Genomic DNA, 22,500 nt, shown 5'->3' with positions numbered 1-22,500 from the left:
TTCTTCTAACTCCTCTTTCCACCCCCCCTACCTACTCCACCACCCCCTTCTCCCTACACCTCCACTCCCCCACCCCCTTCCTCCTACACCCCCTCCTTCCCTCTCAAGATCTGCGTGTGTTTACATGCTCCTGCGCTTCTTGTTGACCCTGAGAAACGTCTTCATCTGATGACCAAAGCCATTAATCAATCTGCATAACTTGAGCCGCCAGGGTCACGTACAGGTCAGCTCTCCACCGCGGCCCATGGCAGACTGATAGCCTCACCACCCCCGTAGTTTCAAGCACACACCCGCACCCACTGCCGCTCTGTCACTGTGCTTTCTGTTCGAACTATCTTCGTTTTTATTTATTTATTTTTTTATTACGTGATTTTTTTTAAATTGAGAATATTTATCTTCATCTTTGGCTCTGTCTTTCTTTATTCTCTCTCTCTCTCTCTCTCTCTCTCTCTCTCTCTCTCTCTCTCTCTCTCTCTCTCTCTGAGCGAAAGAATGTGCGAATGTCAAGTCCTATGAAATGCGTACTTGGATCGTAATATGTGTGCATTGTTCCTACTCTTACACCTTGCTTGAAAAGGCCTTTAGTTCTCCCGAAACCCCAGCAACCCAAAGCCATCTTCTTCTTTTAAAACCCCCTTAGAACCCAAAGACATCTTCCTCTTAAAACCCCCTTAGAACCCAAAGCCATCTTCCTCTTTTAAAACCCAACCAACCCAAAGCCATCTCCCTTTCTTCTAAGTCACTGAGAGACAAAGCCATCTCCCTCTCACCCAACCCACCGAGAGACAGAGCCATCTCCCTCTCACCCAACCCACCGAGAGACAGAGCCATCTCCCTCTCACCTAAGCCACCGAGAGGGAGACAAAGGGCATACAGTACGGGCGCCCTTCACCCTCACACTCTCGCACGACCGACCGACCACCTGCGCGAGGAAAGAGTAACACCAAACAAAACTATTCACACCGAAGACCTTTGCGCTCTATCGCGACAATTAAATCCCGCGACACCCGTGCACACGACCTTATATCATCACTCTCCCCCCCCCTCCCCCTCCTCCTTCTCCTCCTCCTGCTGCTCCACCTCACCCCTCCTCCTCCTCCTGCTGCTCCTCCTTCCACCTCACCCCTCCTCCTCCTCCTCCTTCTGCTGCTGCTGTTCCTATTGTTGTTTCTGCTTTTCTGCTTCGTTTTGCTTTCTTTTTCTTCCTTTCCTTCTTTTTCTTCGTCTTTTCCACCTTCTCTTCCTCCTTTTTTTCTCCTTCTCTTCCTCTTCTTCCTCATCTCTCTATTTGTTCTTTTCCCCTCTCTTTCTGTATCTCTCTCATCTATCTCTGTTTCTCTGTCTCCTCGTTCTGCTCCTCTTATCTCTTTCTCTCTTTCTTTTTTTACCTCTTGCCGCTATCTTCTTCCATCTTCTCTCCCCTCTTTGGATTTCTCTTCTCTTTCGCCTCTCTCTGCCCCTTTCCCCACTTCCCCTTCACCCCTGCTCCTCTCCTCTTTTTTCTCTCTTTCTCCACTCCTTTCTTCTATCCTCCTCTCTTTCTCCGCTCCACTCTTCTTTCTTCTCGCTATCTCCGCTCTTTTCTTCTCTCTCCTCTCTCCCTCCGCTCAATTATTCTCTCTCTCTCTCTCTCTCTCTCTCTCTCTCTCTCTCTCTCTCTCTCTCTCTCTCTCTCTCTCTCTCTCTCTCTCTCTCTCTCTCTCCCCGTCTCTCTCTCTCTCTCTCTCTCTCTCTCTCTCCCTCCCTCCCTCTCTCCCTCTCTCCCTCCCTTTCTCCCTCTCCCTCCCTTTCTCCCTCCCTTTCTCTCTCCCCCTCTCTCCCTCCCTCCCTTTCTCCCTCTCCATCCCTTTCTCTCTCTCTCTCCCTCTCCCTCCCTTTCCCTTTCTCTCCCTCTCTCTTTCCGCTCCGCTCCACTCCTCCCTCCCTCCCTCCCTCCCTGTCTCCACGCCCGTCATCCTCGGGCACGCCGCGTTCTTTCATGATCACAATCAACGCGGGCGACGCACGCAACACCCCGACGGCTGCGAACCCCCGTCGGAGCCGGGGGGGGGGGGGGGGAAGAGCTCGGCGCGTGCGGGAACAAAGCCTTGCAGGGGGACGACGAGGACGAAGATGACGAGGAGGAGGAGGAGGAGGGGGAGGGGGAGGGGGAGAGGGGGGAGGAGGAGGAGGGAGGGGGAGAGGGGGAGAGGAGGGAGGAGGAGGCTGCTGCTTAAACCTTCGGCGAGGGAGGGAGTCACGGCTGCGGTTTCGGTCTCTGCTCCCCTTCCCCCTTCTCCCTTCTCCCCCCTCGCCCCCCTCGCACGTCCAGGCGACATCGGGGCTCGGGCCCATTGACGTCAGTCGAGTCCGTGACTGGCCAAACTGCAGGCAAATAATCGGGAGATAATTGGTCGTGTTGGTCGTTCGGCGGAGGGGGTAGTAAAAAGAAAGGGCGAGGGAGAGGGGTCAGAGGGAGGGAGGGAGAAGGGACAGAGGGAGCAAGGGAGGGAGAGAAAAAGAGAAAGAGAGAGAGGGACAGAGAAAGAAATCAGTCGTCCCAAGGGAAAGTAGGAGGGGAAAAAAGTTAAAAAGAAAAAATGAAAAATAGAAAAAAAAGGAGAAAGAGACGGAGAAAAAAAAAATAATAATTATAAACGATTCATCCAATAATTACGCAACCGAGGCAGACTAAAGGCTGACATGATTTATATATTCACAAAATGTCATCCGAGTGCAACCAGTGTTTCCTCGAAGGGGTAATAATTATCACCCCCCACACCCCACCTCACCCCTACCCCTACCCTACCCCTACCCCTTCCTTCACCCTCCGTCCGTGGCTCGAAGGACTTGGAAATAAGGATAGATAGGTGTTTACGTCGCATTGCAGGCTTGGGCTGACTCACCCGCCCAGCTGAGATAATTATCAGCTTAGGATACCACCAGGGCTCCCGACGCGGGCGCGAGTGCGGGCGCGAGTGCGGGCGTGAGTGCGTGGAGGCTAGAAGGGTGGGTGTGTACAGAACCGACCTTGGCCTTAGAGAGAGAGAGAGAGAGAGAGAGAGAGAGAGAGAGAGAGAGAGAGAGAGAGAGAGAGAGAGAGAGAGAGAGAGAGAGAGAGAGAGAGAGAGAGAGAGAGAGAGAGAGAGAGAGAGAGAGAGAGAGAGAGAGAGAGTGATAAAGAGAGAGAGAGAGAGAGAGAGAGAGAGATAATGAAGTTAATTTACTACACCGTAGGGAAGAGAGCAAGAGAGATAGGATGGGAATAAGGAAGAGAGAGAGAGAGAGAGATCGTGTAACCTTATATGCAGGTGATATTTTATACATTTACGTGCAAATATGTGACATCTGTGGCTTATGGCAGTATAAGTCACCTTGTGATGTCTCATATGATTTTAAAACCATACGAGCAGCAAATGGCCGACGGAATTTGAGAAGCAATTCTGACGTTTTAAAATATTGGTTTTCCATAAGGAGAATAATATTTAAAAAAATAGTGTATACCGCACAGTTGATCTTTTTTTCCCTGAAATTACGATCGAAAAATGGAAAAAAAAAAATAATTGGATCGGTCCCTTTCTCAGGTAATATTCTATCCTACCAAGCCATATTCCGTCCCTCCAATGGAGAGCAGAACTACATGTTGTTTGTGGCGAGGTGCTGTGTAGTTACCCTGGAAGTCGCCAAAAGAAATCAATTGGCTATGTGATGTTGCAAATAAACTTAAAAAAGATACGGTGAAGAAACGATGAAATCTTGCAGAGAGAAGATCTAGTTCAACAAAATACTTTCGCCATTTTCCACGAACTAACCAGGAGATAAAGGTTGGATCGGAAAGTTTGGTCCTTGTGTTTCTCTCAACCAAACGACTCGCCAATTGTTGGTTGCTGCTCCGCCTGCCTGGCCAGCAACCCAATGGTCTTTGCTGACAGCCCTTAGCCAGGAAGGAAGGCGGGCAGGGAGCACACGCGGCGGATTCCAAGAGACTCCTCACAGGTCCTCCCAATTACCTCCAGGGGGTTCCTACATTACCCTAAGGATCTCTTGCTCCACCAATATGAGGAACTTTGTCTACTACACTGTGATGGGTCCTTGCAAATGGGTTCAGCTCTCCTTGCATCTGATACGTGGCAGGTAAGGTCGCTGGATGAGAGTGGAGGTCAATGAGATTCTTCCTCGTTTTGCTTCATTTTGTTTTTCTTTTCTTTTTTTGGACGTGACAAGCGCAGTGTATGAAAATATATATTCCTGTATATATTTTTTCCAACCGGAGAAGGTAAATAATATTAATTAGGTGATGATTTCTTTCATAACACCGCTTGACTTCTTTCAATAATTGATTTCTTTTTCGTAGCAGAGATAAGACGCAAAAATAAGGTCTCCGCAAAAGCACGGCTGATGGCGATAAGTATCAGTAATCTCCTTTGACTCATTTGCCTATCTTCGGCACTGCTCTAATCCGGATCTCGGGCTGTCGGGAAAGAAAGAGAGAGGGAAGAAAATCAGCCCAGAAGTTTAAAAAAAAAGGAAAAAGAATCATATGACACACGCGCCGCGCATCGAGGGCGGGCTAAGCCTCAGCGGCTAGGCCACAGCACACGCTCGACTTTTCTTTCCCTGACGTTGTCCTGGCGATGTGCTGCGTGCCTTTGACCTCGTGTCACTGGAGCCTTGATTGGGTGACTTCGAGATCCTTCCCGTTGTCGTGAGAAGGATTTCAAAGGGGGGCTTAAGTGTGGAGGGGCATTCCTTTTTGTGTGTGTTTTTTTCAGGAGTGTTATTCATGCTTCGATTTCTCCCTTTTTTCTTTCCTTTTTCGTAGCCTTATTATGAATCGTGGTTGTTGATAAAGGATACAAACAAATACATCCATACAACCACCCCCCCTGAACACTCGGAAACCCATCCTACAATTCTCCGTTCTTCCTCCAACAGATCCTACAACTTGTTCGAGAATGAAGATGGGAGTGACATCATCCTGATGGTGGGCGACGAGGGGTACCGAGAGAGGGTACCCGCCCACTCCTGGGTACTGGCAGCAGGGAACCAGTACTTCCGAGCCATGTTCCAGGGACCTCTCGCCGACAGGCACAAGAAGACTTATGATATTCCTAATGACCCTAAGGGCTTTCAGAATCTGCTGAAGTAAGTGGGTCGTCTGTGCGCTCTGTGATTCATTTATGTTTACGCTTCATTCCGGTGGCTCACTATTCCGATACTCTGAGCAAAATAGTTTAAATTTACGTTGTTCTCGTACTCTGTCCCTTGTAATTAATTAAATACCCGTTATTCTAGTGGCTCATTAATTCTGCACCTTAGCACCGATTAAATTCACATGATTCTCATGGCTCGTTAATTCAGTAGTCTGCACTTTGTAATGAATTACGTTCATATGATTTCAGTACTCTGCCCTTGTAATTAAATTCCCATCATTCCAGAAGCTCCCACTATTCCAACACTCTGTACTCTGTAATGAATTAAATTCCCGTTATTCCAGTGATCACGTTTTTTTTCTTGGGAGGGGGGGGGGTTAAAGAGCCGAGTAAAGTAAATAATTGTAGGTCATTGCTTCACGTCCTTTTTCCGTCGTCAGAGCCGTCATTTTCTGAGAAACGTGGTGGCTTTCAGGAAATATTACACCATCAGTGTTTGTCATAAGAGGAAGAGAGAGTGATTAAAAAATAATAATAATTAAAAAAAAAAAGTAAAAGGTAAAGTTCAAATAAAATACAAACAAGAGTTTAATGAATGGAAAAAAAAAAAATATATATATGTATATATATATATATATATATATATATATATATATATATATATAAATATATATATATATATATATTTATTAATATTGATATGTATATACGTCAAATCTTTAATATGGCTTTAATATATATATATTTTTACTGTTATTAAGACAATTAAATCGTTTAAGAAGGAATCGTGGCATTGAAAGGAAGTGATCAGTTGAATAACCAGTCATGGAAACAAACTTTTAACTAAGTTTTTTTATATTAGTTATTATTATTATTATTAGTGTTATTATTATATTATTATATTATTATAATATAATTATATACATAAATAAAATAAAAAATAAATAATCTCAATTGTCCTGATAATCAATTAAGTTGTGAATCAAGTTTTAAGTGAATGAAATTTTATTAATTATATCTTTTGATAATTATTTGATATCTAGTAATGCCTGATAAGAAATCATTAAGCCTAATAAAAATGATAACAAAAATAATTTTCTGTAATATGAAAGCTTACAGATGTTTTTAAAAAAATTACGAGCATTTTTTTTTAATTTTTTTTTTTTTTTTTTTCTTCTTCTTTTGACAATGATTTATGAATTTGTTTTTTTTCTAAACTCAATAATTTTTTAAGATCATGAAAATAAATAATTTTTTTAAACTTAAACTACAATTTTTTCATGGAAACTAAACTGAGCTGAATGTTAGGATGATGAGCAACTATTAGATGGAGATGGAGAGTGCCGTAGATTAGATAGCAGGAAGGCCGCCAGAGATAGCCCGGCCGCCGAAGCGAAACAAGGAAGGAATGTCTGGCCATGACTGAACTATGATATTAACTGAACAATTTACAATATGGAACCATAATAACTGAAATGAAATGAACATAGGAAAAAAAAAATGTATTTCTTAGCTTTACCTTTGATTTAAGTTCAAAATAGTGAATGTACTTTTCTCTTAGCATTACTAATAGTTTTCTCCCTTTCAGATGGTTATACCGCCATGAGTGTGGAATCCAGAGTATTGACAGTGCGCTGATCACTCTCCAAGTTGCCATACAGTATCTCTGCCCAGAACTAGCCGAGTTGTGTGTGGAATACATTGGGAAGCACTTAACTGTAGGGAATGTCCTCAAGGTGCTACAATACACTTGGCGTTACTGTCCCTCGCAGCAGTGCTCAGACCAGAGTCAGGTTAATTTCGACCCCTCGACTGCCCCCTCCGCACCAAGTTTAGAGGCCCTGGAAGGAACCTCCAGGCCAGAAACAAACAGTTATGGTGCCAGTGACCCCAAGCCACACCAACCGTCATCGCAGCACACCATTCATAGTATGTCCCAGTTTCAGGACATGATGGACGACTCAGAATTTCAGGATCCAACCGCCTGTTGTAGTGATTTATTCAATGTCTGTCTAGATGTAGTTGACAGAGGAACCCAGTCAGTCCTCGCCACAGAATTCTTAGAGGAACTTGACTCCACCACCCTTCAGCTTATCCTGAGGAGATCTACACTGAACGTACCCAACGAACTGAAGGTGTTCCAGGCGCTGCAGCGGTGGTCGACGGCAGAATGCAAGCGTCGCATGCTCCCCCTCACCCCTGAGAACAGAAGAGCTGTGCTGGGCAACCTTTTGTACCATGTACGATTTTTATCTATGAACAATGAGCAACTGCAACAGACTTCGAGCCTTCTAACCGCAGATGAGTTCAATTACCTTGCTGCTCGCATCTCTGGTCACAACCCAGCGAAAGTGCCGCCCACCCTTTCCCCGTACTTAGTAATAATTTCAACACCTCGCTGCCATAAACCCGTAGGGTTACTTCAGTCAGGCTCAAGCAGTACAGACGGTAAAAGCAAGAAAAAGAACAGCAGCGGCAAGAAAAAGTACACCAAGAAGGAGCTTGTGTTGGACGTAGTGTCTTGTTTGGCAGTTTTGTTTGATTAATTATAGTTTCCCAAGACTTCTCAGTCACAAAGATTTCTAATCTTAGGAATTGTTCTCAACTGTCTTCAATTCAACAAAAAATCCATCGTCTTTATTAACCTCTGTGAGGGCATCTCTCTTATTTGTTTTAGCTTTTCAATGGAAATTTACTTATTGTTCTGTTGTAATTCTCATCGACACAAAATTAGTATTTGTTAAAGAGTTCAACCACTGTTATAATTCCTTTTACCCGGTAGACAACAGGTGAACAGATTCTATTGTTGTAGCGAGTGAAATTTATTTGATTTGATAAGAGACATTTTATTGTATAGATGTTAATTCCTTCATAATTTTATACTTAGGAGTAATTTTCAAAATGACTCGCCCCTCGGAGTATGGGCAGTTATCTTGACAGTTCAACGGAAAACAGAATGGGAGGCACTTCAGAGAATGTGCTTTTCATGTGATTAAGCAAATAAGAAAAGAGAATTATATATATAGATATAAAAAAAAGTTGCCTTAACTTAAAACTTGTTAGATGTTCTGTGTGACTAAGGAAAAAAAAATAAAAAAACTTTTTTTTTTCTTTTATGTATCATACTGCTTCTTTCTGTATATTCTATTAATACGTTGTATTGTGTTGACAGTTCATAGTCTAGTCATTTTTTTTATCGACACCATGGGGTGGTAGCAAAACTAGCAAAGCTCAAAGAGTTCAATTCATCAAGAAAAAATGCCTCCAGCTGTCCCTCTCGAAAAAAGAAAAAGATCAAGGAAACCCGTATGAATAATAAAATTAAAATCACACATCATCCAATATCATGATAAACACTGGATAATCTCAAGGTCACAATGCTCTAGCCATATGAACCTCCTTCTTAAGGTTTAAATATAAGACTTTGTGCACCCCCCCTCACCCAAAAAAAACCCCGGAGGATACACTTTTTTTTTGATTACCGACAACTCTCTCATGCTTCTTGCAAATTTACCACCACCTTGTTTGGATGAAATCCTGGTGAATGATTTACCGCGGAGCCGTGGATTATTCGCGTGCCACTCGTGTAAAAAAAAAACAGAAAACAAATAAAAAAAAACTGATCCATATTTTTAAGTGTGAAAAATTCTCATAAATATTTATAGTTGATATAAGTTACTGTATTTAATTCCCCTCCTCCTTCTTTTTTTCGTCTTCCTATTTTTTATGAATGTGTATAAAAAAAATTTGCGGATGTACTATATAAGGCATGGAATGTATGGAAACCTTTTTTATGCAGTTGTCTAAGATTTTGTGTACATTTTATACAGACCTGTATGAATGTATGTGCAGGTGGATAATTTCAAGTGTGAAAACAGGACACTTTAGTCAGTCAAGAACAAGAATGTGTCTTATGGGATGAAAAATAAATCTTAAATTTTATATCTGTATTTGGTAATCTACTTTATATCAAAAGATCTGTATGCATAAAAACATAATTCATACTTATATTTGATTTGCATTTGTACAAGTAATGATAATTATAATAATAATAATATTGATAATAACACACACTCATGAACGAATTTTCTTTGAAAGCTACATTTCACAGCCTTATCATAACTTTTTTCCTAAAGATGCAAGTCTTATTTTGTAAAAATATTGATGTTAAATTTGTATGCATTTGTAGTTTGAATACTGTAAGGTTACCTAGAATAGTTTTCAGCTGCCAATCTGCCATGAGGACAAGCCAAAAGTGACGATGTCTCTCTGTCTCTGTCTGTCTGTCTCTCTCTGTCTCTGTCTCTGTCTCTCTCTCTCTCTCTAAACCAAATCTTCTTATCCCTATAGCACAGAAAGGTCTCAGAAGAAATAAAATAAAATTCTTGCGGAAAGTATGAACAGTCTTCCTAGTCATTTGGTTTTATGCATATTGCTCAATTTCAAGTTTCTAAAGTGCTCAGTGATGCAGAACAATGCAAATTTTCTTGCTGGTTTTAATACAAGATCCCCTCCCCCCCTCTCTCTCTCTCTCTCTCTCTCTCTCTCTCTCTCTCTCTCTCTCTCTCTCTCTCTCTCTCTCTCTCTCTCTCTCTCTCTCTCTCTCTCTCTCTCTCTCTCTCTCTAAGTAGGAAGGCTGTTTATAATTTATATGACTAACCTAACACAATGTCATACACTTTTCCACAATCTGAATTTACTTTGTTCACTTTTTATGTCTGTTGTAAGGTTAAGAGTTGTCCAGTTTTTTTTTCCGATAAACTGCTTCGCTCAACAATATTCTAATAATGACAAAACAAATGGTAATTTGGGATATTATCAAGGGGAAATTATAAGGGGAATTACACATGCACTAAATTGTCAACCTAAGAATTAAAATGACAAGATTTTCGATGTTTCAACTTCGATCAAAATCTAAATTCAGATAAAAGAAAATATATTATATATATAAAAAAAATCAGAGAATATTAAATATTAGAAAAAGTTGACAGTTTTAAATTCTGTTTATATATGATAAACAACTAAAATGAAAATGTTCTGATAGAATGATATATGTATTTTGGTTGTTTGGTGCAGCAGGCATTCAATTTATGCAACATGTAAGAAAATTGGGTGAAATAATGCAACATCTTTATAAATGATATAATGCAAAGGAATGATTCTTAAGCCAAATTATTTCAAGCAAGTTTTTCAATAGATTTTACGAGAAGACTGACTGAAATTTCAACATGTACTTAAGAAATAAAAGAATCTGGTAAAGCTGAAAAAAAAAAAAAAAAACTGTCATAGCATATATCTTATGACAATTATTACTGATCAAAAGCTTGGCAGTTCAGTTAAATTTTTGTAGGAAGAACTCTACCAATTTGGAATACAAGCCATTTTTTGTGTTAAGAAATCTTTTTTTATGTTAGGAGTTTCTTCATGTTAAAGTTAAGCTTTGTTGATATATGTTGTATGTATATGATGTATAGAGAACCGAAGGGAGGCAATATTGACCGGGTCGGTTAATTTAGCAACGCCTAGTGCTGTTCATGATGAAAAGGTACTCCGATGCTATTATCATACTCAGGTTTTGTGTTTGTGCTTTTCATTGACATGTTTAGCAGAAAATGTTAGTCTAATGGATGTAAACTTCAATATTTTCCTAAGTCTGTGGATGATGTAGCAACATTTGACGACTTGAATGAAACCTGAGCTTGGGTCTGTATGCCAAACTTAAACTGGAAATTCAGAAAACACATCTTTTTTTTTTTTTTTTCTTATAAGGTGTTTGAACAGGTTTATAGAAAAGGAAGGAAAAATATTGCCACAGAAAATAAATCTGGATAAATTACTGTATGTTGTTTGTGTTCATTTCCTTTCATTTCACCGTGAATGGACAATATGAAGATAAAAGAAAAGAAAAGAAAAAAAAAAAAAAAACATAATTGTGACGTATTTGAGTTACATTAAAAAATAATGATAATGATAATAATAAATAGAACGGGATTTCCTGCGCTGATGAATAAGAAAATATACCACACATTTCATTACTGTATCTTACCCTTAGATTGATATCATTGTATATCATAATAATTCTTATATCTATAATGGTATCCCAAGAAGCAATAGATCATAAATAAGACAGCAATTTTATTTACAAATGAATACCATCTTAGTTCAACTACCCACATGGAGGATTCATGCCAAACATGATTATTAGAAAACAACAAAGGGGAAGAAAAACACGAAAAACATACAAATATACCAAAGAACCAATAGAGCCAAAAGGCTTCCATCATATTTGCTTGTTTATCTGTTCCTTTTTTTCCCTTCATTGATTTGGTCCAGCTACCTACATCAAGTCAAAAGTCAAGAAGCAGACAATACAGTCAGTCCTCTATTACAAACCGGACTTAATGTAAATATTTCTCCAATGATCACCGAAGCTGAAATTTTTTATTAGAGAATAGTACATAGATTATATTTATGAAATTTGGATAGTTGGCTTTTGGTTGCTATTCCTCTGGAAAGACTTTAAATATTCTTCTGGAATAATAATTTTTTTTTATCTAAAACTTATCTAAGATATTCGTAATACCAAAATTTATGAGACGATATCAGAATATCCAAGAACTAAACAAAATGTTCTTGAATTCACACAAATCAAAATTCACCTGTATAGGAAATGAATTAAACAAATATATTAGGAAACCCGTATTTTATTCATGATAAAAATTGAAGATAACCTGAGTGTCTGTAATCACTTAAAAGAAAGGAAAAGATTACGTAGAATTACTGGGACGTTACTGTCTAGATTTTTAAATAATATATACCTATGAAGAAAATAGGCATGAAGCATTGCTCTGATAACCCTTATGAAAAGAATTGACATTAAAAAAAATAAGCAATACTACACACACATGTAAATTATCATTATTATCATTATTATCATCATTATTATCATAAAAGCTACCGATGCTTCTCAACAAGGTGAGAGTACATGAAGGGCACACACGACATATCAAAGCACAAAATACCAAGTAACAACAGAAAACACCAAGGAAAAAACATCGCCAACTGGGGAAAAAAACACAAACAAACTCCATGAACAGACACAAGTACTCACTCAAAGTCATAACACACCTTAAAGCAAACTGCATTACTAAACCTAAATGCGTATTTACACTGACTTAGCAAGTCTAGGTATTTCAAGAAGAATCTGAAATATAACTTAATAGAGGTTCTCCATATTGATCAATTTAACTTGATAATTAATACTGATATAGATGAACATACCCACAACTCAGGCTCAAACCTGGTTCCTAGGCCACCTCTGGCCACTTAGCTTCTCGTACTAGTTATACCATAATAACTCTCCCATGGGCTAGGCACATCTAGTTGGATTAAAAACACTTTTAATTATGTTATAAATATATAGCTTAAAACCACTTTTGATTACGTTATAAATATATGGCTTACAAACACTTTTAACTATGTTATAATTATATGGATTAAAAGCACTTTTAATTATGTTATAAGTATATAATGAAGTTTCATAATTTTCAGGTAGATCATTGAATTTAGAACTTCACTGCCAACAAAAAAAATAAAAACAAAGGATGCTCCAGGTCTGTCCTACACTCAAAATTTGCAAAATTTAAGTCTGTAAAGGGACATAACTAAGCTACATTTTGGTGTATTGAAACCAAAATCGATCTTGACCTGTGTTATATCCTAACAGTCTTTGATGATAAATATTAACCCTCTCTGTACGGGTGGTACACTACGGTACCACGCATTCAAGGCCCGTTCGCTGGGGACGCCATACGGCGTCGTTTATTTAATTGATTTAGGCCTATTCGTTCGAGAGCCCCGGCATTGTGACATGCAAGGCTGGAATGCCCCCGTCGTGAATGGGTTAAACTGATGGGGGATCTCAATCAGTATCTCATCCGAAGAAGATTTGATAACTTCTCAGAAGTCTTTGGACCACAAAATCACGTAGATTTCCCTAATCATTCATCAGGGTCATCTCTTGATCCAGTTGTGACAGACTTCATAGGTCAGGTGGTTCCTTGCCGACCTGTATTACATGTCGGTTCATCTGATCATCTTGCAGTATTTGTAGACATAAACTGTGACCTAGAGTGTTTGGAAGAAATCCCACAAACAACATGGGTCAGGGACTGTGCAGACTGCTTTGTCATACATGATTCTCTAGACTAGGAACCTTAATGTCAAGGCACAGGCACTTAATGATCACATCTTGGCTCTTCAACATCACAACCTTCATAAGCAAAGATACTGACCACATTATCATTGCCAAGTAACTTCTGATGTAAAGTACAAAACATGACAAACATATAAAAGCCAACCTACATCCTAAAACTGAAGGTGCCATAGGGTTGCTTGTCAACTTATCATGTTATGATCTCTCCTATTAAATATGTGTTTTACATAATTACATTAATATAAACTCATTGCACTTGCATTTGTATAGACGTATTGCTCTTGACTTGTCAAAAAAATAATGTGAAAAAAACAAAACAAAAAAAAAACATCTCTCAGCATCCCATAAAATCAGGTGGGCATTGAGCACTCTGAGAGGTGAAGAACGCCATTGCAAGGCTGCATGCACTTGTTATCTTTTATGGCGGGAGCAGCCTGGCATGAATGGGTTAAATCCATAAAAATACCCAACACACAATGAGATATCTTTTTCAAGAAGTGGACATAAACAAGTCTTCAGTGCATAACAACACCAGCCCACATTTCCAGAACAATGTGCAAAAGATTTGGCACTCCCCACCTCAATTCTTTTCCAAGACTGCATTGCACAATTCAAATGGCCTAAACTTTGAAAGGTGGTTCCAATAACTAAGGAGCACTGTGAAATAGGAAACAACTGCCCTGTATTACTTCTCTCCAACATTGGCAAAATGCAAAAAAACAATTGTATCTATTCAACTGACACTATTTCTACAAGGCCACAGTCTGGCTTCAGAAAAGGTCAGTCAGCAGCAGACCTTCTCCTGAACCTTTCATTTACATGGCACAAAGCTTTGGATGTTCAGATGATCACCTGCATCATTGCACTTGACATTGCTGGAGCCTTTGACAGAATTTGGCATGATGGTTTTCTGGCTAAGTGCAAAGCAAGTGACATATATGGCAGGCTACTCAAACTACTGGGAGACTATTGCGAGGCCAATCCCCACAGGTTGTGTACAAGGGCACAACTTCTCAGGAGATTCCCATTGGTGCAAATGTTCCACAGGGAAGTGTTTTAGTACCTTTGTTGTGAAATACATTTCAATGAATTACTTGATCTTGTCCCACAATCATATGCATATACAGATTATTGCACAATTTTCTTCTCATTTGACAAGAACCAGATTAACAATTACAACTCCTTGGAGACAATTTTGGCAAGTCACATCATTTACAGCAGAAAAACTCAAATGATGCACATAGATCATTATCAAAATAACAGCATACCCAGGCTCTCAATCAACAATATCGACATACAGGACACAACCATACTGGACATCCTTGAAATGAAATGTGACAGAGGAATGAAGGCCACATCCAAGATCTTGCCAAGAAAGAAGCTGGGAAACTGGCAGCACTGTGGCAAATGGCTCCTCTCCTTGATGCATGAGGGTGCTGAATACTGTATGACTCACAGGTATGAACCTGCTTTGAATAAGCTCCCTGTCATATCTACAACCTCTGGACAAGGTATATAGTCATACTTGTCAGTTGATAAGCATTTGTGCAGCTGAAAATGTCCAAACCCAGCTTTTAGCATCATTACAATATAGGAAAGATGTATCTGACCTCACAGTACTCTGTTAACCCACTCACGACTGGGGCATTCCAGCCTTGCATGTCACAATGCCGGGCTTTCGAACGCTTAGGCCTAAATCAATTAAATGGCTGGCACCATATTGTGCCACCCGGCCACCGGGCTTTTGAATGAGCGGTACAGTAGTGTACCACCCATCCAGAGAGGGTTAAGCAACCTTTGGAGACAACCAACAGCTGAGAAAACTTCAAGCTAAAGTGATAACACCAACTTATAACACAAGAGGTCAAGCTGCTAGCGAGTTCAGCATAGACATGCCGAGATCCACAACCTAACAACACTAGTGATCATTCCTGCTTCATTTAACCCGTCTATTGAACAAGCTTACTGTTTATCTGGACTTAACCTGTATGAAACAAGTAGCAAATAGTTGGTTACTCTACAACAATTTGGTCACACATATGTTTATGTATCTAGCATTTGCATAATCTTTAAGTATATGCATGTATGTAACACCACACTCCTTTTGATAACATTCTCTTTTACATATGCAAAACATATATCTATGTAATACATCTATGACACTGAAGTAGATAGCTTTTAGCTTTTAGATTGGAATAATCAAATATAAACTACTTACAACTTGGAATCAATATTTCTGCTTCAAACATCTAACACACAGACATTCCAGAAGTGATACTTTCTTACTGGCACTTTAGAAGTCATTGTATCTAATATGAAAGACCCAATAAACTTTAATAAAGTTTATTGACAATGAAATAATTTTCTTGACCTAGAATTTCTTGCTCATATAGCTGACAGAAGTTGATTTCTGCAAGAGTTGTGCATCTTTTTATAAATGAATACTATATACCTACATGCAGGCCTGCAGTATCCAGTTATATGAATATATACCCACAGATATCATCATATAAGACTGAAAAAAACTTGAAATTGGAAAGTGATGTCTAGTTGTAAAAAAATCTAATTTAATTCTATAGATTTACGGCAATACTTCATATACAATACGATGATACAAAACATTAAGTGTAATGTGATCTCTTGCTTTTAAGAAATAGCTAAGATTTTTTTTTAAATGTGTTATACACCTACCATGCAGTAACTGGCTAATGTAAGCTATTTATAATGCAGTATGTTGTATACCTAAACCATAAACTTAATATTTTCTAATGGCTAAAAGGAAAACTAGCTTAATTCTAGATACAAATAGAAATATACTGCACCATTTATAGTGAACAAATTCTGCTTTTAGATGCATGAGTCTTACCCTTTTGTGTTGGGTGTAGCTGTGAGGTTTTTGGTGATGTTTTCCAGTACCTAATGAAGTGAGTAAGGATTTTCAACATTATCTAATATTAATGATTAATAATGACCTGTATTGCTGATTGTTTGCTGATCATATTTTAATGAATGTTACTGATTATCCCTGAATGACCTTATTACTAATCTTCATCATTATTGATCATCAGTGAACATTGCTAATATTTAACATCATTGTAAATATCTTGAACATTACTGAACATTATGTGGAACACATTATTACTATAGTCATTTCTGTATACCCTGAATCTTCAGAAAATGTCTGACACTGAAACTTCTTTATTACATTATGCCACATCCAAAATAGGAGTGGGTTGGCACAAGCAGGATGAAGTGAGAAACTTTTTAACACTGCAGCCTATAGACATGGTTATTCTAGTAGTGAGGAAGTATGGAGAACCACAGGCAAGTACGGACCAGCACATGAAGAGTTGAAAGTTTACTCGAGCATTTACTCTGTGGTGAAGATCTCGTTGACTTTGTTTACTTATAAAAACATTCATTCTGTCAAGACTCACAAACAAACCAGATCCCATCCATGCTTGCTTGGCCACCCTTACTCGCTATTAGTGTGGAGGTGCCCTTATATTAGAGCAAATATATGGGTTGTTATTTCTTATTCTAATGCCTGCAAGAGATCAAAACTGTGCACGAGGATATGGTATTGAGATTAGTTTGTGTATACCGAAAAAAAAAAAAAAAAAAAAAAAAAAAAAAAAAAAAAAAGAAAAAAAAAAAAAAAAAAAAAAAAGAGAAAGAAAAGAAAAGAAAAGAAAAGAAAAGAATTATCCCTGTTTCTAAATAATACCATTTCCTATTCTGTGTCCCAATCAGTACCAAGCATTGCAAAGTGCAAATTCCAGCAGCAGGAAATATTAAAGAAGTCGTTATTACAGTCACCGGCACAAAGTCAGGACAAAGTAGCCACACCGCTACAGATCCGAGACCAACTACAATCACTTTCCTCACTGGCTATAAGTGAGGGAATGAGAAAGATTGGCTATATAAGGGGAAGAGGTGATGAGGTGGTGAGGGGGGGGGGGGTCACCTGACTCGGTGCTGGTGACTATAGCATATTAGTTATTATCAGTGTATTAGTAATGGGTACTGAAATTCATAAGAATTATAAAGGAATCAGGGAAAGGTCTTCATCTAGGAATGGGCTAAGTTATGTATTTCCATTTTCACAAGCATACTCATGCTCATGCACACTTACACACTCACTCACTCACTCTCTCTTTCTATTATAATATAATATAATGTAACATAACATCATACAATATAACATGACATAATATAACATACTGTAATATAATATAATAATAAATATAATAATAATAATAATAATAATAACACCAACAATGACAACATCAGTAATAAGAACAATGATAGTAATAATAAAAAAAACAATAATAATAATAATATCATTAATAATAATATTAATAATAATAATATCAATAATAATAATATCAATAATAATAATAACAATAATAATAATAATAATAATAATAATAATAATAATAATAATAACAACACCGCTACTAATATTAATACCAATTTAACGACAATAACAACAAAAACATAACAAATAAGCCCTAAACATTTCAAGTGTCTGTACTCACCGCGTGCAACTTTGCCGAGGGCAGGGAGTGAGACACCCTCTGAAATGGGATGGAGAGGCACGAGGTCCACAGCACCCAGCCTCGGATGAACGCCCTCATGGTGACTGAGGTCTATCAGCTCGTATGCCTTCTCGCACGCTGCTTGAACACACGGGCCTGAAAGAGCCATGGGTTTAGAATATTGACATCTTTAACCCCGCCACGATGGGCTTTTTTCGTGGGATTGGGTCTCTTTTGCATTGCATGTCCTTGTTTGAAATATGAGGTAATAATGCCTTTAGTTGTGTAACTAATGGATAATACTAAATACTAGATAGTGTCACTTTGCCTAATATATCATATATAGACTCCTATATCATATCACAAGTCTAAAAATAATAGAAAACATACACATCTTAAAATACCCAGCTGAGGCTGAACATCTTAAGATGTGGGCCGTCTCAGAAGGGTTAATGATCAGAGCTTACTTATAATACAACTAATTTGAATTATGTTGTTTATAGTACTATTATATTAATTAATCAATTCAACTAAATATTTTTAGTGTTGGTACTCTTTGGGGATTTTACTGATAGCATATGGACATCTAATGTTTGAAATTTTGTATATAAAAAAAAAATATATATATAAAAAAAAAAAAAAAAAAAAAAAAAATAAAAAAAAAACAAAAAAACAAAAAAAAAAAAAAAAAAAAGTAATCCAATTTTGGAAATCACTGTTATGTCATCCATAATAATTATCATAAACAAAACAGAATGGATGGTTATTTTATCTATTGGTTTACATTTATAGAATACTATATTTAAAAAGAGTACCAGCAATTATATGAAGAAAAAAAATCTTAGAAGCTGAAGAAAATGGATATCAGGATGATTATTTAGAACTGTGATGCTGATGTCATTTAATTTCTTTAAGCTTCCTTTTCCACAACAAAAGTATTAATCAGTGTCACAGCAAGTATACTAGATTCTACCTCTGTTACACATTTGTTATCTATGTTCTAGTCAGGTCACAAAAGCAGGCACAGCAGAATGCTTGTCACATAACAGGTCAGATTAGGTCATTAGCCTTAACCCTACTTAGCAGCTGGTGTGATATCAAGTTTGTCTAAGAGAGAGTAGCTGACATAATATGCAGTCTCATGGATAGATTTAAGCATCTGGGTGTAAAATAAGTTATTAGAAAGCATGTCTGAACACTCAAGCACTGACTACTGACTGACTGACTGATTATAAAAGTCAAACTTCTTACAGTAAGTCATTCTTTTCAGTAACTTCTACTCCAGGTACTTACTATCTTTGCCATTACAGACTATTCTCAACCAAGTTTTCTTCAGATTAGACATTGTTGAAAATAAACTCACCTGTGAGGGTTACATTGTCCCAGCTAGCCTACAATATAAAGGTTAAAACATGGGTATCAAATGACTATATACTCACAGAGAATATGATACCCTTTTTCTATTTCTTTATATCCCCAATTGAGTGTTATTAAATAAACACTTGCAAATGGGCCTCATAATAGTAAAGGTAAATCCACCTGCCACAACTTTATCTACACTCAAGTTAAGTCATATTATGAATGATGAATACATACATTTTTGTTCTTTCTTTATCATTCTTCATCTATCTTAATCCTCATCAGCTATTTTTATGAAGCTTATTTTTTTTACATAAATGAAGATTTAAGTTAATCTCTCTATCATTCAATTTACATAGAAGGGGATATCTAAAGTAAGCAATATAATATAAATGCTACCTAATACAGTATTAGTTGCATATAATGACAGCAATCCTTGGGGGAACTGAGATTAAGATCCATTTTTCAGATGGACTTCAATCACCAAGCTTCATTGATATATTTTGATCACTATATAAATTAATTGTGATAAATGTTGAAAAGAGTTATGCAAGATTTGTAATAACATGTTGTTAAGTTAGCTATTCTCGCTCATACCTTTACCTAACCAAATATTACTCTCTTTAGCACTACAGGATAACCATTTTAGCAACCTTGTTAAACCAAGGCATCTCTGCTTTGTGGATTAATAAAGTTCATACATTAAACTGAAATATAGCCCAAAAGAAAAACATCTATCAGTCTGAAGAAACATACCATCACAAAATTCCAGCAGCTTGAACCACTTCTAATGATGTTATCTATAGGAGATAACAAAAATTCAAGGGAAATATTCGAACAGGGTAAAATTACTATGAAAGAGGTATTCTGTTTCACTGTCTACCTGAAATAAAGTGGCACAAGTTAAAAGGACAAAAAGAATTTAACAAACAACTATTTGAGGTTTACTTTACCTAGCAGCGGAAAGGACTCTTACTGGTAGCCTGATCTGATTTTACTGTCCTTCCTTTTAACTCTGTTCAAAATAATTAGTGTGTAGTTCTAGTCAAACAAGTAGCAAAATTAATAAATTCACTGCTCACTGCCATACAGAAGCTAATCTGATATATGATATATGGAAACTAGTATTTTGACAATGTTGATTTAGAATGCTATCTAAAAGCATAATTGATCTAAGTAATATAACTTGTCTAACAACTGATCAGTATCTGATCTATCATAAATAAAAATTAAAAAGGCAATTTTTGCATCAAAGCTACTAAGAAATACAGTTAAATCATCTTTAATAATAGTAGCAGTAACAATAACAACAATAACAATAAAATGATGATAGTAATAATGATGATGATAGTGATGATGATATTAATAAAAATGATAATAATAATAGCAATATAAATAATAAAAATGACAAAATGAATAATAAAAATGACAAAATTAATAATAAAAATGACAATATTAGTAATAATAATAATAATAATAATAATAATGATAATAATCTTAACAACAATATTAATAATAATAATAATAATAATAATATCAATATTAATAATAATTTAAAAAATAATAAGTAACACTTAAAACAATGACAACAGGACAGTAATACTTATCACCACTCCATCCTTCCAGCCCCACTACCTACCTATATAATCTTCACTGGAAACTAATGTAATAACGGATCTATTGTAGTCCACGTCCTGAAATATATTGAGAGCCGTTGCATTGATAGCCCAGTCGGGGGAAATCGGCTTCACCTTTGGCGGATTCACAGCCGTTAAAGCCGCCTTGGCTATTTTCTCTACTACTTCCTTCTTCCTCGCTTCGGAGATGTTTAGCATGCAAGCTACGAGCTGACGTGACATTTTTTCTTTTTTTCCTTTTTTTACTTAGCTAGGCTATCTCTGGTCTTATCGCCTCGTGGAAGATCTGTTGTTTGTGTTGCGAGGGGCTTGGTGATTTCTTGCTTTGGTGTTTGGTTCTTTTAGCTTCTTCGTTTTGGGTGATTTTGTGGAATTTCTTTTCTCTCTCTGGTGTTTGTTCTCTGAATACGAGCTTCTAAAATTATTTCTCAGTGTTTGTTTACATGGCTCAGCTGATGTAGTTTGTTCTTGTTTAGTGGCTCTGACTTCGACTTTAGGTTTAATTTTGTTTTGAAATTGGATTGTAATTCTGACCTTCTTTTCAAATATGTAAGATGTGATTCATTTGTTGTTCTGTAACAAGATAAAAAGAATACAACTAATATAAGATGCTTGTAAAAACATTCACATTGTCATTATTTTTACGAACGAACGCCCTGTTAGTTCAACTGCCTACATAAAATCATGATTCCAGAAATTTACAAACTGACTTTGATTTAGTAATCCGAAAGGATTATTATGCCCTTAACTTCATTTATTTATTGATAACACATCCTAGTAAGAAAAATGTAGTGTCATTCCCACGGAAATGTTCTCATGGAAGAAACATTATCGGAATATCCATAACATCTTTTAGGCTATTTTTTTCTCTTTTTTATATTGACAGATATCATATATCTAATACAGAACCGACGATTATGTACATTCCGCAGAGTTTGAATAAAAGACATAAAATATTTTCCCGTTTGGTCAGGTAGCCGAACCGATTCCAGTGTCGAGGCCAGAGCGCATGCGCAAGTCAGTGCTCTCAACGTCGCCATTGCCAAAGTGTCAGACTTCGTTCGGTCCCTTAATAATATCCTTAATCTGAGTGAACTCGAAGTCGATGTGCTTGCGAGTGTGAAGAGTGAATAGTGTTATGTGCTATGAGTGTATATCCGATAAGGAATAGTGAGCAGAGCGCCTTAGGATAGCGATTTGCCCGGTCGAAGAAGGTGAGTGTGAGAACCCATCTGTTAGCTCAATCAACCTCCTTTTTCCCCTTCCCTCTCGTTCCTCTTCTTACAAGTCGGAATGACCTCCCATTTTCTCCATATCGACTGAGAATCATTGAGAATCGTCGATATATCCTTAGGGAGAGAGAGAGAGGTGAAAAGAGGCGTGTAGAATGGCCTGTGTGGATCTGTGTTTGGTATGTATTGACTGCTTGTCGAGACCCAAGGTTTTTTTTCTCTCGTTTTTCGTTCTATTTCTCTCTTTCGTTTCGGGGCGTTTTGTGGGAGTTGTTGTTGTGTGTTTTGGTTATTATTCGTTGTTGGTTTTTGTCTTATTTTTGGGGAAGTGTTTTATCTCTTTAAATTTCGTTCGGTTTCATAGGAATTTACCAGATTTTGGAG

At 37.6% G+C, this 22,500-nt stretch overlaps 3 protein-coding genes across 13 annotated transcripts in view; 2 read left to right on the top strand and 1 right to left on the bottom strand.

Annotated features, from left to right (window-relative positions):
- Nucleotides 1-10,969, top strand: part of LOC122247340 (BTB/POZ domain-containing protein 6) — a 108,385-nt gene extending 97,416 nt beyond the window's left edge. For 6 of the 11 annotated variants that reach the window (XM_086530809.1, XM_043006567.2, XM_086530810.1 and 3 more), the window contains exons 2-4: nucleotides 3,564-4,113; nucleotides 4,915-5,124; nucleotides 6,721-10,969. In XM_086530809.1, coding sequence (XP_086386935.1) covers nucleotides 4,037-4,113; nucleotides 4,915-5,124; nucleotides 6,721-7,678 — 1,245 coding nt within the window. In that variant the 5' untranslated portion in view covers nucleotides 3,564-4,036 and the 3' untranslated portion in view covers nucleotides 7,679-10,969. The remainder of the gene's footprint in view (nucleotides 1-3,563; nucleotides 4,114-4,914; nucleotides 5,125-6,720) is intronic. The other 5 variants (XM_086530807.1, XM_043006562.2, XM_086530808.1 and 2 more) reach the window with 1 other exon arrangement.
- Nucleotides 1-21,355, bottom strand: part of LOC122247341 (uncharacterized) — a 127,961-nt gene extending 106,606 nt beyond the window's left edge. The window contains exons 1-2 of the mRNA XM_043006570.2: nucleotides 20,887-21,355; nucleotides 17,889-18,044 (exon numbers count right to left, since the gene is read on the bottom strand). Coding sequence (XP_042862504.2) covers nucleotides 17,889-18,044; nucleotides 20,887-21,106 — 376 coding nt within the window. The 5' untranslated portion in view covers nucleotides 21,107-21,355. The remainder of the gene's footprint in view (nucleotides 1-17,888; nucleotides 18,045-20,886) is intronic.
- A 526-nt stretch (nucleotides 21,356-21,881) lies between these two features.
- The window catches only part of Tmep (Transmembrane endosomal protein), a 79,895-nt gene continuing 79,276 nt past the window's right edge, over nucleotides 21,882-22,500 (top strand). The window contains exon 1 of the mRNA XM_086530814.1: nucleotides 21,882-22,098. The gene's annotated coding sequence lies outside the window, so the exon portion shown is untranslated. The remainder of the gene's footprint in view (nucleotides 22,099-22,500) is intronic.

The sequence above is a fragment of the Penaeus japonicus genome, unplaced genomic scaffold (assembly GCF_977035675.1).
Source record: "Penaeus japonicus unplaced genomic scaffold, GWHDUDI00000001_assembly GWHDUDI00000034, whole genome shotgun sequence".
Lineage (NCBI taxonomy): Eukaryota > Metazoa > Arthropoda > Malacostraca > Decapoda > Penaeidae > Penaeus > Penaeus japonicus.
This window is presented reverse-complemented; position numbering and strand designations above follow the sequence as displayed.